This window comes from Terrapene carolina, unplaced genomic scaffold (assembly GCF_002925995.2).
Source record: "Terrapene carolina triunguis isolate 2854851 unplaced genomic scaffold, T_m_triunguis-2.0 Scaffold89, whole genome shotgun sequence".
Taxonomy (NCBI): Eukaryota; Metazoa; Chordata; order Testudines; family Emydidae; genus Terrapene; species Terrapene triunguis.
This window is the reverse complement of record NW_020664440.1, coordinates 30819067-30835821: the sequence shown is the minus strand read 5'-3', so window position 1 is coordinate 30835821 and position 16755 is coordinate 30819067. Positions and strand designations below refer to the sequence as shown.

The following is a 16755-nucleotide window of genomic DNA, read 5'->3' as shown; positions in this document are numbered from 1 at the left end:
AGCACTAGCACAAGACCAGACACTGCAGAGTATGTCCCAATGAAAGTTTAGAAATTAAAAAAAAGGAATTTCAGACCTTGTTTTCTGAAACAAGTGACCTGCCTATCCCTCTAAAGTGGCCCAAAAGTCTCACTACAGGAATAAGACAGCTAAACTCTTACATTACCAACAAATTGTGGTTTGTAAGGGGGAGGGGTAGAATTGTTCCACAATTCATGGTGCTTTGTTTAGTGTTACATCCTGGTTTCTTTCTGATTAGGGGCAGCAAGAGCCTTATCTTTGAAAGCAGTTTCCTGCAGGCATTACTAGTCACTGGAAAAATTCTCAGAGGAGGGTTTGGAAAGGCTGATGTGATTAAGCAAGACACTTTCCTTCCGGCCTTTGCCATAACCAAGAAGCCACAAATACAACAGGAGCTTCTGGAGCAATGCAATCAAAGCCAGGATTTTGATACTCAGGAAGAGCCAAGCTAAGTTACAAGACAGCAAAGATCTCAACAAGCCCAGAGATGGACACAGAAGGGAATGTGCAGGGACCAGCCTCAGCACAGAAGTGACAAGCCCAGTTTCTCTGTTGGGGAGTAGTCACAGTGGAGTGCTTTGAAGCTGTGTGGGGTACAGAAGAGGAGTGAAATCCTTTGGCAGAAACACTGAGAAGCCAATAGAAAGAAACTGAAATACTAGGTCAAGGTCAGGCACTTGCTAGAGTCAGACCTGGATCATAGCCAGCACTAGGTCAATAGACCAATAACAGGCCTGAGATTTTGAGAGTCAGATGTTGAGAACCAGTGGGGCTAGAGGTAAATATTTATGCTGCTTGGGAGCCAGAAGATCCAGGTCAGTACAGAGCATTTGCCTCTAGAACAGTGATCCCCAAACTTTTCAGGGTCATGTCCCCCACTCACCCACTGGGGTGAGGCCAGGAGTGGGACAGTGGACAGAGGTAAGGGGACCAAGGTTGGAGCCACAGCTGAGGGTGGGTCTGAGGCCAGGGCTGTGACCAGGGCCAGGTGTGGAGCTGCAGCTGGGCTGCAGTCAGCCCAAGGCTGTGGGCAGGGCAGGGCCAGGCATGGAGCAGGGCTTGGGTGCCCTCCCTCCCTGCCCTCTGTGGGGGCTGGCCTGGCCCTGCCACACACCCCTGAATGTTCCTCCATGACAGTTTGGGGACCTCTGCTCTAGAAGGAAAGGAAGGCTAGTCTTGTGAATCCCAGCCCACTTCCAAAACCACAAGTACTGAGCACTAGTCCCAACTCTGCAGACCTGGGCAAGTCCCTCCATAAAATGGGGATAAATACTCCTTTTCTCACTTTGTGGTCTTATTGTACCAGGCACTGTGCACACAAAGATGGCCCCTGCCCCAATCTCAGCTGTGACTTCTAGGAGCTATGCATGCAAACAGGGCAATCAGAAGTCAGCCTGTCCTGCCCTCTTTACACCGGGTTCTCAGATGAAGGTCAAGATATTGGTGTTTCTCCCAAGGCACTCCAGGCACTTAAAGGAGCCAACAGCTCTGGGATGGGGACTAGGGTTGACAATGCTGCTTCAGGTTTCTACCTTAAGCATCCATGCAGGAGACAGCTCTCTCAGGAAGAGAGTCAGAGTGGTTATCAAAATCCCCCAGGAACTAAGGACCATTCCAAATTCCACCACCTTGAGCTCCAAGGGCACAGTGCACTTCTGACCTCCCTGGTCCAATATGGAGAGAGCAGCATGAACCCTGTAAGCATCACTACATGCATGCACACACCCCTGCCCCCCCAAGGGAGAGGTTAGAGAATAAGCCACCTGGGATGATTCATGCATGACTGGAAGGTACTCCAAGCTGTCCTAGAGCTATGTATTCTGGTGATAAGGATGGGACTATACTTACAACAGGTTCAGATGTATGCACTTACGTAGAACAGATCCTATTTTTACTCCGAACACCCAGCCATGGGAAATTACTGCCTGCCAAATTCTCCCCCTCAATATTTAGCCATGTAGATAGTGACTCAAGTCTGGCAGTCATGTTACAGCCAAGGGATGCTGTAAGACAAGCATTCCCCCAGTCCCTTACAGTCACAATAAGAGGATCAAATGTATAAACCAATTGTGCCTCAAATGCACAAGCAAGATCTCAGAACACTGCTCCCTGATGGGGGCTCACTACAGGGAAGCTAGCTTCCAAGCTCAGATGCCACTTGGTGCCATGAGACCTCTGGAATGCTAAAGCCAACAGGTGCTGCAGGCTACAGCTGAGGAAGCCATTTCAGAGGCAGCATCACTGCACACATCAAGCAGTAATCTAGAAAATGGTCCATTGAATTTGTAGTGTAGTCAGTGTGGTAAAAGCATTAAGCTGAAGAATACTAGAATGGGAGTCAGTCAAGTGAGAGTTGTGAAGTGTCACTTGTCAGGATGGGAGAGAGAGACTACTCACTGGAGCACAGAATGGGGAGCCAGGACTCCTGGGTTCTCCTCTCTATAGCCAGTAGGTCTAGTGGTTTAGACCAGGGAGTTATTTGATTATCAGGACACCAGGATTCTATTCCCCATCCCTGCTGCTCACCCACCTTACACGAATCACTTCCACTGTGTGCCTCAGGTTTTCCACCCAAATCTGTAGGACAGGGACAATAGTGACCTACCATCCAGAGGGCTGATTTGCTGAACTAGTGAGGCCCTACATTCAACTCCATGGTATGTGTTAGTCTGGACGCAACATGATCACTTTTGACCAGTACATCTGATTAATTACAACATTTCAGGGAATGTTGTAGGCATCAATGGGTAAAACCCTATTGATTTTGGGGGAAAATGGGGGGGAGAGGGGACATGAAACCACTGCCATGTTTAACAGCCACAGCTTCAAGCACCTCTGCAATGTCTATAGATCAAACACCTTCAAGCATAACTATGTCCCATCTCCTCTGTCCATCATCCCAAGAGTAACATGACGGCACTGAGGTCTCCCATCTATTTTGGGTACCTATTGCTGCAGAGAGTTAGCCCAAGCTCTTAGCCATGTGTTGCCCCTAGCGCCCCACTCCCATTCATACACAAAACCCTCTCACCCAGGTTTACTGGGACTTTCAGCTGGCCTGGCTGGGGATTAGAGTCCAGGTTCTGCTTTCACTTGGGCTGGGTAAGCCACCCTGCAGTGAGGACAGGCTAAATAACTCAAGTACTATTAGTCCTCCAATGACTTCCCACAATTCCCTCTGTGCGCCTAGTACAGATGAATTCTCACAATTCAGAGACAAAGTAGCATAGATTGTTATACAAAGCACCATGGGATGTGCCATCACACATCCTAGTGACCTGGGGAATGCAACAGCTGCAAAGACAGTAGCGCAAGTATGGCTTGCAGCATGGCTGCTGACAATTGGCCTTAACTATCCTGGGTGCTGGTCATCTAAGATCTCCACAGTGAATACATGCCCCTAGCTTACACTGGTGCATCCACATTAGGGATTTGAACAAGCTTGTTCAACACTTGCTTTAAATTGGTTCTGCTTGTAAGAGGAGTTACAATTTTAAGCAAGGGCTAAACACATCTGAGGTTTATGTCAGTTTAATTAGATTGAGATGAACAGGTGCAGCTTTTCTGATATGAGCAGGGACATGCAAACTCAGTCAGCCATTGTCCCTACCTCCAGTACAGTGGAGAGGAAAGGAAACAGACCATATACATGCATTTTGAGAAGTGGCTCAGCTAAGTAACTCATTGAGATGATCTGAAGTGCTTAGCATTCTCAGCAGCATGCTTCACAACTAACTGAGGTGGGAGGGTGTCATCCCCATTTTATGCTACAGAAAGAGGCACATTAATGAAGCTAGTTACCCCAGAGCAAAGGCAGAGATGAGACTAGAACCCAGGAGTGCCAACTCCCCAGCTCTAACCATTACACTGCATTCCTCATCAATCTAGAAATAGAACCCAGGAGTACTGACTCCCAACAGCCAGCTCTTATTTCATTTCTATTAAAATTACTAGCCCCACACACAGCAAGGGAGCCTCTATTCTAAATAGGACAGATAGGGTGAGAGGAGAGTGACTTGCCCTGGGTCACAGCAGAACCAGGAATAGAACCACTTCTCTCAACTCCAAGTTAAATGCCCTAGCCACTAGACCAGGCTGCTCTTCTGAACGGCCTTAAAGCATTGACAACCCAACAAGCGATCCTGCATGCATCCAGGGGGTGCCATGCTAGCCTCCCAAGATGAACTGGACTTGCCCTAATACTATGGTTCTGGAGTGGACATCAGATGCACTTTGTCAGCTTCACAGTTAAGTCTCAGCGCCTCAGATCTACTTCAAGCTAGTCTTTGGTCAGATTTTCCAAGTGAGGGAATCACCTCTACTGACACTATTCTCTTCCAAACCCCAAAACCAGAAAATATTCACAGCTCCCAAGACAGACAGCTCCAGAAAGCCAGACTAGCACTGGAGTTTTAGCCACCAGTGCAATATGATTTGCAGTGATGCCAATCATTTCTATACTAGGAGTTGACACTGGGGGCAAATATCTCAAGCCTTGGCTGACAGAGAACCAGGAAGGTTAAGTGGATGACTTAAGAATGTCAAGCTATTTAGCCTTTAAGGTGAAACAAATCCAACTGCCTTTGCTTGGAGCCGTAACCTGCTGCTGTTGTACCAAATGCTTTGCACACATGTACTTCAGACCAGATCTCTAGAAGAGGCCAAAAATACGGAGGGATAGTCAAGTTTGGCTCAAGCTAGTCTGTTTTTATATTATGTAGTATCCCCGGTTTCACACTTCAGACTCAATGGTCCCACTGGTCTGTCAGATCCAGTCTGGAAATTCTCATACAATGTAGGCACTGGTACGCATTTAAAGCGAACAAACAATTACCTCTGCTTATGCGCTGCTTCTCTCCCGAGAGGATACCAGGTGTGTCAATGATGCTGATGCTATCCAGGACAGGGTTGGGTAGTTGGGCACACATGAACCTACATGAGAAGAGATACTCAATTAGAGAGGCTAGGCACTTTCCTTCTATGGTATGTAAAAGATCAGAGGCAAGAAAAAAAAAAAACAAGGAAGCCCAGCCATGTGGTCAAGGCTGTAGGCTAGGGCTCAGGATATCTGGATTCAATTGCCTACTTTGTCAGACTCCCTATGTGACCAGGGGCAAGCCTCCCTCCCCTCTGCTCCCACAGCAGACACTGCCTTAACTCCCCTATCTGTAAGGGGGGGGGGGAGGGGAGAAGAGAGTTTTACCAAACAGGGTATGGTGAGCATAAATCCAGCCTCAGGTATATGGGAGGAGGGCTGCTAAGCTAGACAGCAGGCTCTTTGAGGAAGGGGCTGTCATTTATTATGTTTGTACAGCACTAGCAGAATGGGCATCTATAAATCACTCCACCTCTGTGATTCACTGTCTTATAAGAAGTGGCTACCTTAAGGAGGTGCATCTCTTGCATTCTAAGTATGTGAAAAACTGGATAGAGTCTGTAGCTTCTTTGGCAGATTTACTAGCAATAGTGACCAATTTTAAGCTACCAATTATCAGTTTTCTTTAAATTAAACCTGGAGTGTCACATTAATGTATCATCTACAGAGCAACACACCTGCTCTTCAGCCTTATATGCATAAAGCCACCATGTAAGTCTACAAGGCTAAAGACAAGGGAGCCATACTGGAGCAGTGCTGTTATTTAGAGATTTCTATTAAACCCCAATGAAGACAATAGACTTACTCTTCAGCTGGTGTAGATCAGCATCAATGGAGTTCTAAATTTAGACCAGCCCAACATCTAATCTGTCACTTTTAATTAAGCTATTGCTCTCTGGTATCTGAAAACTTTAAGCCCAATAGTGAAATGTTAGATGCAAGCAGCAATGTGAGTCATTAAGAATATTAACGGGAAATGTCAGTCAATACTGCAAGTTAGTGTACTTTATACCTTCCAGCTGCTGACAGAGTGGCAAGCTTGATGCCAAAACAGCACATTTTTTAAAGGAAAGAAAGCCAGACTTTAGAATTCCACACCTAACCTTTCCACTACTCCAACAATACTATGATCAGTAATTTAATGCTGCCATTCACTGTTTCCTAACTTTTGATCAGATCTTCTCTTGAAAATGAGTCATCTAAAAGAGGGAGAATTTGCTGGAATTCATTTATTTTTCCACTAGGCAGACCAACTGGCAAGATATTTAGCTTGTTCTTATTTCAGAAGTTGAGTCCATAGCAATTTTAGTTCCTCAGTGGAGTCAGCAGCTCCTTTCTGTTGGGAGGAGATTTCAGCTAGCTATGCAGAAAGGAAGAGTCTGATCAACTACAACAGCAAAGCAATCCTGCTGAGCTGACATGGATTTCATAGAGGCAGGAAATCTCTCAACTCCTGCACAAGGCTCATTGTAAGCCTTAATCCCCAGTGTTTCAAAAGAGACAGCAGTTTTAAAAGCTGGACATTTCTACATTATCTTCCAGACACACACAAAATCTTAGTTTCAAACTGCATGCCTTGCTGCTCATACACAGACACCTTTAGCATGGTGATTATAGCACAGCAGTGGAGGTAGGAAAAACAAGGACATGTTACTCCTTTATTGAGCCTAGAGACCCACTGTGCTCTTTTAAGGAGCTTTAGGATGAATGCAAGAGACAAACCTTTGTTACATGCCAGCTGAAGAACCCACTGGCTAGGACAGTTAACAGATTAAAAGGATACAGTGTATTAAAGTTGCAGTACACAAGACTTTTTAATCACACTAGGCCATCAAGATGAGAACTTGGGTTAAGCATTAACACTCTTCACTCTCCTCCAACAGGGAGATCAGAGGCCAACATTCCAGAGACCCATTTAACACTGATGTTTAAATGCCATCTAGAATTGGTTTATAAACAAGCCAGCCCAAAAACAGCTAGTAGATCCTGACCTAGAATTGCCCAAAAGGCAGCCTTCTGGGCAGAGAGGAAGCAGCCATGAACAGAGAGGGGCCCTGATCACGAGTTCAAGCTGCATGCTATGCCACTAGTATGGCTTTCAAGTGTTTCATTCATGCCTTCCTGTATCATGCCCTTGTGGTCAGCTATGAAATCATCTTCTATCACCAAGGGCAGGGAACCCATTTCTGGATGATTATGAGTGTTATGAGAACCTGTGGCTGGATATGCCTGAATTACCCACTTCCTTATGGGTTTCACTTCGAGATTAAAATAGAAAATTGTGACACTCTCTCCCCTTTCAACTACAGAAGCAGCCACATGCTAGGAAATGTCCACTAGCATTAGGCTTCAATCAGCACCTTAGGGCATCAGAACATTTCCATGCCCCCCCCCCCCCCGTATTATTGAGGTCACACTTTTGCGCAAGACCAGGGAAGCCCAAGGGGAAACCCACCCTAAAACAGGTATTGGTTTAGTTTGAGAGAAGTTAGACTTGGCAACTGTTTGCTTATGCTTTGGGGTGACAGTCTCAAGAATCTCAAAGTTACAGCAGGCATCAGGAGACCTATGTTTTACCCCCAGCTGTGGGCAGGCTTGGCTGAGTCACTTCAACCCTGCCTCTTAGTTATTCCATCTCTAAAACAGGGATGTTACCCTAAGAGCTTGGAGAGCTACAAGTGGGTGTTTCAGTTAGATCCAGGCCCCTTTACACTGTCAACAGCTATTATAGGTGCCAACAGTACTGAGCAAGAAGGGACTTCCCAGCTGGTACAGAGGCTTCATGCCAGCCCCAGGAGCAGAGGTACATGACAGGAGTACTCTACAATACCTCTGCATCCAAGGGAGCTCCTGAACTCCCTTGCAGGAGCAGAGAAGTGGGCTCTGAGTTATGAAGGGACGCTGTCATGTTAAAAGACTAATGAATTATGTCCCGTCTTAGAGTTACTATCCTCTTAGGTTTAGAGGATTGGAATCTGATGTTTAAGTTAACTTGCTTTAATATTAATTTCTCTTTCTCCCATTTCAGCTTGGGAAATCACCCAGTCAGTTTCATGTTTGTTTAGGGTCAGTTCCTAGTCATTTCGTTCAGAGCCCCCTCCATGCACCATTCAGAGGTGGCCAAGATAACATTGGTATTGAAATCTGAGACACTGACAGGAAGGCATCACTATGCAGTTCTGCACAAAAATCCCCTTCTGCCTGAGGCCATTCAGAGACAGAAGACTGCCTAGGGGGCAGGGAGGGAGTTGTAAGAGAATTTGGCTGCAGTTTATAGGGTGAGGCATCCAAGAACTATGCCTTAGAGCAGTGGTTCTCAAACTTTTGGCCTCAGGACCCACTTGTAAACGTTTATGGCCTGTCAGGACTCAGTAAATAGTCCGGGGGTGGAGGCCCCAGGGTGGTTTCAGTTAGGTCAAGCTCAGCATTAACTGTACAATGGCAGCTCCCCATCCCCACCTACCAAGGTACCACCCCAGTGACCATGTTCCTCAACAGATGAAAGCCCTAACGCTAGGTTTGGAGAGGGGGGTATTATGCAGGAGTTGGTACAGGGCTCTGCACGAAGAAGGTTGCCATAAGTCTGGGGCTGACAAGTATTGTTGGCAGGCTCCCCCCCCAATCCCTACCCATCCTGGGGCCTCCACACCAGGAGGTGACAGCTTGGAGATGGTGCTAAGCTCGAACTGGGAGTGCCATGCAGTGCCACTCATGCCCACCCACGAGCCCAGACTCACCTATTGAGTATGGCGCTGGGGGGGGCCTGCAGGTGAGTGGGGCACTGCAGGTCCCCCCATACTCGGGCTCTCACCTGTTGAGGACGGTGCTAAGCTGGAGGCTAGGGGTGCCATGAGTGGCCATGCAGGCCCCAGGCCAGCCCTCACCTGGGGAGAAAGGCGCTGAGGGGCGCCGCGGCCCCCCGCCCCGCCCCTCACATGTTGAAGGAAGGCGGCGAGCGACGCTGCAGGCCCCCGCGCCGCCCCCCGCCGCTCACCTGTTGAGAAAAGCGTTGCCGAAGGAGTTGAGCTTGCGGAAGGGCCGCCGCGGGTCGACCACCAGGGCGTTGCCAGGGACAACGCCCTCGGTCTCGCCGCCCATGACGGCGATGAAGGAGTCGGTGGTGGGCTCGGGCCCGATGCGCATGCCCGGGAAGTCCTGCTCGATGAGGTGCCGGATGAAGGTGGTCTTGCCCGTGCTGTACTGCCCCACCAGCAGCACCATGGGCTTGTTCTCCCAGTCGGCCGGCTCCAGCGCGGGGGAGTGGAAGTCGTGGAAGCGGTAGTACTCCTCCAACGGCAGCAGCTTGGTGGCGTAGAGCTGCTTCAGCCCCTCCGAGACCGTGCGGAACAGCTCCGGCTCCTTGCGCCGCCGCGCGTCCTTGCTCACCCAGCTGAACATGGCTGCGGGGACTGGAGGGGCGGGGAAGGCTGCGTTACAAGCGGGGACGGGAGCGCTACAACGGGCCAGCAACGCCCACCGCTGTGCTCAGCCGCCTGCCACTGAATGAAGCGCCCCCCTCAGAGCCTGCATTTATACGTATCCCCACGGCCACGCCCCCGAGAAGCTGATTGGTGCCCGTCAGTTGGGCCGCTTCCGCCCCGCTCCCTCATTCCAAACGCTCCTTGCCACAGCTCTACAATCGTAGTGGCGTCACTTCCGCCCCTCTCCTCCGCGTCCGCTTTTTGCCTTTCCCTGCCCTCCATGACAGTTACCGAGGTGGAAGTACAGTAGCTCTAAATTCTCACATCTCCGCCCCTACCCCCACTAGTCGCCATGACAGTTACTGAGGCAAAAGTAGCCTCAATCATTGGCTGATGTAGGATCATGTGGTGTTCAAGGGCCGCAGGGGTTTGACCAAACCCACACTTACAGTGAGGGGTTGCTATCTTCACTCTCTGCCTCCTCACCACTGCCACCCCGGTGGCCCGGCTCCCCCCACGCTCCTCACACCATTCCCCCAACCCCTGACTCCCCCATCAAAATCAACCCCCAGCCCCCACTGCCCACCGAAATTAGGGGTTGCCAACCCTCCAGGATTGTCCTGGCGTCTCCAGGAATTAAAGATTATGTCATGTGAGGAAACCTCCAACCAAAACTGGCAACCCTATACCGAAATCAACCCCAAAGCCTCTGACACTGTCCACCTAAATTAGAGTGACCAGATAGCAAGTGTGAAAAATCGGGACAGGAGGTGGGGGTAATAGGCACCTGTATAAGAAAAATCCCCAAATATCAGGACTGTCCCTATAAAATCAGCATATCTGGTCACCCTAACCTAAATCAACTACCCAACACTGCCCACTGAAATCAAACACCTGATTCTGCCCACTGAAATCAACCTGCCAACCCCAACACTGCCTTCTGAAATCAACTCCCAATCCCCAGACAATGCCCACCTAAATCAGCTCCCCAACACTGACCACCAAAATCAAACACCTGACACTGACCACCAAAATCAACCCCCAAACTCCATGATATGGCCCAAAAGAGTCAACCCCACACTCCCTGACACTACCCACTGAAATCAACCTGCCTATCCCCCAGTGCCCATCAAAATTAACCCCCAACACTGATCACCAAAATTAACCCCCCAACACTGACCACCGAAATCAACTCCTCAACCCCCAACACTGCCACTGAAATCAAACCCCCCCAGCCACTGATACTATTCACTGAAATCAAACCCCAACTCCGACAGTGTCCACTGAAATGACCCATCAACTTCCTGACACTATCCCCCTAAACACCATGCCTCCTGAATACCATTCCCCCAACACCAGCCCCCCAGCCACTGTCGTCCAAGTCCACCCAATTTATCCCCCAAATCGTCCAGAAACCATCCCTCCAAATCAGGGCCGGCTTTAGGAACTGCGGGGCCCGATTCGAATACCCGGCGGCGGTCCGGGTCTTCAGTGGCACTTCGGCGGCAGGGGGTCCTTCACTCGCTCCGGGTCTTCCGTGGCACTGAAGGACCCCCCGCCACTGAAATGCCGCTGAAGACCCAGAGCGAGTGAAGGACCCCCTGCCGCCGAAGTGCCGCCAAAGACCTGGACCGCCGCCGGGTGAGTAAAAAAAAATTAAAAGGTGCCTAAGTTAGGCGCTCTTCTTTAGGGCGCGGGGCCCTCTTAGGTGCGGGTGCGGGGCCCAATTCCGGGCAATCGGGGGAATCAGCCTAAGGCCGGCCCTGCTCCAAATCCTCAGACACTGTCCCCCCAACCTTTTGACACCATTCCCCCAGTCGCCCTCTGACTCTATCCTGCTGGATGCTGCCGCTCCAAATCATCCCCCAAACCGCCTGATATCATCCCATCAAATCCCCTGACACCGTCTTCCGGCTAGATTGATCCATGGGTCTGATCTGGGGCTGCTGGGAAAAGGGATGGGGGAATACTGGGCTAGCTTACCCCCAGTGGGATGATCTTAGGTGGGAAGAAGGAGGGATATCAGGCTAGATGGGCCCATTGGTTTGATTCAGTGTGGTGGGGAAGGGAGTAATCCTGGACTGATCTGTTCTGATGTTTCTAGGAAACAGGGAAGAGACAATGAGTGGAGAGAAAGATCTGAGGAGGTTGAGGGAGGATCATGCTCATATTTCTATTCAAGCGTTTGAGGAGTTTCCTGTCTGGGAATGAATCATGCCCTCCCCACAGTCGCTGCCATTTCTCCTCCTGGAGAATCTCAGTGCTGGACAAACACATTTTCCCCTTTATCACTACCTCTGTCTATAGCTCCCCAAATATATATATATACATAAAGAGAGATCGCCCGACCCTCACTTGAGCTGCCCTCGTCCATTTCCGCCCCTTTGGCCGCTCCTTTCACCTTCCTCTGCATCATTAACAGCCAATCTGGAACCTTGCTTTGTCAATGGGCTCTTGCATCATAGATGAAGTCAGCAAAGTTCTGGAATGAGTCAGTTAGGTAAAGGCTTGCTGCTATGCCCCATCACCCAGCTCCTTTCAGTTCCTCCTCCCGGACAATTCTACTCATGCTGGCAGGTATCAATGGCAGCCTGATTAAAGCCACTGGCCGTGCGAACCACCCTTCTTTCGGGAAAAACACAAGGAGCAATTAAGTTCCATAGAGCAGGAGAGCTGGAGACAGCAGAAACCACCCAAGGCAAACAGCTGCATGGAAAAGCATGAGCATGGCTAAGCCATGTTGGCTGCGGGGTTTCCCTGGGACTGATTGCAAATGCAGGGGCTGGGGGATTGCTTGGAAAGCTGAGTCTGTGACCATATGAGAGAGGCAGAGAGCCAGCAGACAGCAAGAGGAACAGAGGTGAGCGTGGCCTTGGGAGGCAGCAAAGAGACAGATCTTCTAGGACTGACTGGAGAGGCAGACTTGGAAACTGTGAGCACGAACACTGCTGGTTGTTTGTTCCTGCTGTGCTCAGGGATACAGGACAGTGTGGATATTCTTTGCAAATAAATAAGATTGCATCAGAGAACATACCCGCCTCACATCCTCTTCTTCCTCCTACTCTCAGAAACAGCCTGGCAAGGCCCCAAGTGTTGGCAAACTGCTTGTTCCAAAGGGGAAGCAGTTCACTTAGGGTGTGATCCAATGCCCATTGAAGCCAGTGAAAAGAGTCCCATCAAGTCGCTGGGAATCATCAGTCAACGTGTGTTGGATCAAGCCTTTAGTTCATCTTCTGGGGACCGTCTACATAGTTACTTCACACTAGCATATAACTTCATAAAGGGCATCTACACAAAAATGAGGAAGCCAGTTAAACAGAAATTAAAAGTTACAGTCACAAAAGTGAAATGCCTGCAAACTGCATGAAAACTTTTAAAAAACACCCTAATGGAGGCTCAAATATATAATCCCAAATTAAAAATCATAGAAAGAGGGCCAAAAAAGTGCCACCATGGCTAAACAACAAAGTAAACGAAGCAGTTACAGGCAAAAAGGCATCCTTAAAAACTGGAAGTTAAGGCCTACTGAGAAAAATAGAAAGAAGCATAAACTCTGGCAAGTCAAGTGTAAAAGTATAATTAAGCAGGCTAAAAAAGAATTTGAAGAGCAACTAGTAAAAGACTCAAAAACTAACAACAAAAATATATATATTTTTTAAGTACATCAGAAGCAGGATGCCTGCCAAACAATCAGTGGGGCCACTGGATGATCGAAGTGCTAAAGGAGCACTCAAAGAAGACAAGGCTGTTGTGGAGAAGCTAAATGAATTCTTTGCATCAGTCTTCATTGCAGAGGATGTGAGGGAGATTCCCACACCTAAGCCATTCTTTTTAGATGACAAATCTGAGGAACTGTCCCAGATTGAGGTGTCAGTAGAGGAGGTTTTGGAACAAATTGATAAATTAAACAGTAATAAGTCACGAGGACCAGATGGTATTCACCCAAGAGTTCTGAAGGAACTCAAATACTAATCTGTAAGCTATAACTTAAACCAGGAGACTGGAGGATAGCTAACGTGACACCAATGTGACGTTGCACTCCATATGAGTGCTGAGCACTGGGAAAGTCTCTGTTAACTAAGGGTACGTCTACACTTACTGGAGGGTCCGGCGGCAGGCAATCGATGTTCTGGGATCGATCCCGGAAGTGCTCGCCGTCGACGCCGGTACTCCAGCTCGCCGAGAGGAGTACGCGGCATCGACGGGGGAGCCTTCCTGCCGCGTCTGGACCCGCGGTAAGTTCGGACTAAGGTACTTCGAATTCAGCTACGTTATTAACGTAGCTGAATTTGCGTACCTTAGTCCGAAGTGGGGGGGTAGTGTGGACCAGGCCTAAGAAACCCCTGAGCTGAGTGCATCTTAGTTTCAGTGAACTGCAGAGGGGTGTGGCCCAACCTCTGGGTCTCTGCTGAACCTGACTAGAGTGTCTAACTCAGCAAGACAGGAGTGGAGGGGCGCCTGTTCTGGCAGGAGGGGGTTCTCTATGGTATCCCAGCTCATCGAGTGATGGTCTCAAGGGAAGACAAATAGAAATTGATGTGCAATTTGCCCGGGAAAAGGCTGCCCTGGAAAAAGAAAAGGCTGCCCACCAGCAAACCCTGGACTTAAAAGACAAAGCAATTGAGGCCCAGAGACAAGCACAAATTGAGACCCAGAAGCATGAACTGGCTGTAATGAAGTGGAAGAGGTGCACAGAGACATGTATACTGGAGCTGGAAGTTGGGGTCCTGGTGACTGCTGTGGTGGGAACAGGGCTGCCCAGAGGATTCAGGGGGCCTGGGGCAAAGCAATTTCGGGGCCCCTTCCATAAAAAAAGTTGCAATATTATAGAATACTATATTCTCGTGGGGGCCCCTGCAGGGCCCGGGGCCTGGGGCAAATTGCCCCACTTGCCCCCCCCCTCTGGGCGGCCCTGGGTGGGAACAGACCCCAAGGACTCAGTACTTGAAAACAAGCCCAACCTGAGTGAAGGGGGGGTGGGATTTTGCTGGCCAGAGAAGGATCTGTCATAGCTGGTAGCTGTGAGCCCACAGCTAGATCAGGGTCACCTTCCCTTTTGGGGGACACAGGAGTGTCTGCCCCAGAGGGGAGCCCAAAGAGGAATTTTAGGTATACTGCCTCCGCCATGGACAGTGTCCAAGTCTCTGGCAGTAAGTTCAGGAGGAGGGTGTGACGTTGCACTCCATATGATTTCATGAAAATATGCTAATGAGTGTGGAATATAATGTAACTGGAATATGCTTCATGCAAAAGGTCTCTTGTAAGATATCATTACAAAGCTTATAATCTACTGAGTATGTTCATCCTATTTGTATGGATGTATCATTCTTGTATCTGAAACTAGAAATATGAAATATAACTCTGAGATCCTATTGTAATTATGCAAAGTGTGGGCCATTAATGGTGGTTTGGAATCTTGATGGACCCATTAACCAGGACAATGGTCTGTAGATGGCTCTGTTTACTTGCAAGCCTTCCTGTGAGTCAGGCTGGGAAGAATGAAGGCTTGGAGTCTCACAGGACATGAGACCATGTCACCTGGTACTGGAATCCATCTTAAACCTGGTGGTTTTCCATTTAGAAGGAGGGGTGGAGACCCAGAGAGACAAAAGATTCCTGCCTTGTGCCAAAGCTATAAAAGGGGGTGGAACAGAACAAAGGGGGCTGCAGGCATGAGAAATCCCCTCGCTACCACCTGAGCTGGAACAAGGACTGTACCAGGGGAAAGGATTGGGCCCAGGCTAGAAAGGAGTCTAGTCTGTGAAAGAAGCTTATTGGAACATCTCTGAGGGTGAGATTTCATCTGTATTCAGTTTCCTACTGTATTAGGCTTAGACTTGCATGTTTTTGTTTTATTTTGCTTGGTAATTTACTTTGTTCTGTCTGTTATTACTTGGAACCACTTAAATCCTACTTTTTATATTTAATAAAATCACTTTTTACTTATTAATTAATCCAGAGCAAGTAATTAATATCTGGGGGAGCAAACAGCTGTGCATATCTCTCTATCAGTGTTATAGAGGGTGAACAATTCATGAGTTTACCCAGTATAAGCTTTATACAGAGTAAAATGGATTTATTTGGGGTTTGAATCCCATTGGGAACTGGGTGTCTGGGTGCTGGAGACAGGAGCACTTCTTAAGCTGTTTTCAATTAAGTCTGCAGCTTTTGGGGGACGTGGTTCAGACCTGGGTCTGTGTTTGCAGCAGGCTAGCGTGTTTGGCTCAACAAGACAGGGTACTGAAGTCCCAAGCTGCCAGGGAAAATAGGCTCAGAGGTAGTCTCAGCGCATCAGTTGGCAGTCCCAAGGCGGTCTCTGTGACCCAACCCATCACAACCAATTTTTTATTTTTTTTTAAAAGGCTCCAGAGGTGATCCCAGCAATTAGAGGCCAGTAAGCCTAACTTCAGACACATAGATGAACATGATTTGTTTGTTGGGGAAGAATCAATATGGCTTTTGTAAAGGGAAATCGTGCTTCACCAATCTATTAGCATGCGTTGAGGGGTCAACAACATGTCGACAAGGGTGATCCAATGCATATAGTGTACTTGGACTTTCAGAAAGCTTTTAACAAGATCCCTCACCAAAGGCTCTTAAGCAAAGTAAGCAGTCATGGGATAAGAGAGAAGGTCCTCTCATAGATCAGTAACTGGTTAAAAGATAGGAAACAAAGGTTGGGAATAAATGGTCCGTTTTCAGATCGGAGAGCGGTAAATAGTTATGTCGCCTAAGGATCTGTACTAGGACCAGTGCTGTTCAACATATTCCTAAATGATCTGGAAAAGGGGTAAACAGTAAGGTCACAAAATTTGCAGATGATACAAAACTACTCAAGAGAGTTAAGACCCAGGCAGACTCTGAAGAGCTACAAAGGGATCTCACAAAACTGGGTGACTGGACAACAAAATGGCAGATGAAATTCAATGTTGATAAATTCAAAGTAACTCACTTTGGAAAACATAATCCCAACTATACATACAAAATGATGGGATCTAAATTAGCTGTTACCACTCAAGAAAGATCTTGGAGTTATTGTGGATAGTTCAATGTGCAGCAGTCAAAAAGGCTAATGGAATGTTAGGAACCGTAATAAGGCAGAAAATATCATAATGTCACTATATAAATCCATGGGATGCCCACACCTTGAATACTGCATGCAGTTCTGATCACCCCATCCCAAAAAAGCTGTATTAGAATTGGAAAAGGTACAGAAAAGGGCAACAAAAATGATTAGGGGGATGGAGCAGCTTCTGTATGAAGGGAAATTAAAAAGACTGGGACTGTTCAGCTTGGAAAAGAGGTGACTAAGGGGGGGATATGATAGAGATAAATAAAATCATGAATGATGTGGAGAAAGTGAATAAGGAAGTGTTATTTATCCCTTCCCATAACACAAAAACTAGGGGTCACCCAATGAAATTAATAGGCAGCAGG

The 16755-nt window shown here is 48.1% G+C and overlaps 1 protein-coding gene across 1 annotated transcript in view; it reads right to left on the bottom strand.

Annotated features, from left to right (window-relative positions):
• The window catches only part of EHD1 (EH domain containing 1), a 30855-nt gene extending 21470 nt beyond the window's left edge, over nt 1–9385 (bottom strand). The window contains exons 1-2 of the mRNA XM_024193587.3: nt 8892–9385; nt 4856–4953 (exon numbers count right to left, since the gene is read on the bottom strand). Coding sequence (XP_024049355.1) covers nt 4856–4953; nt 8892–9295 — 502 coding nt within the window. The 5' untranslated portion in view covers nt 9296–9385. The remainder of the gene's footprint in view (nt 1–4855; nt 4954–8891) is intronic.
• Nucleotides 9386–16755: the final 7370 nt, after the last annotated feature.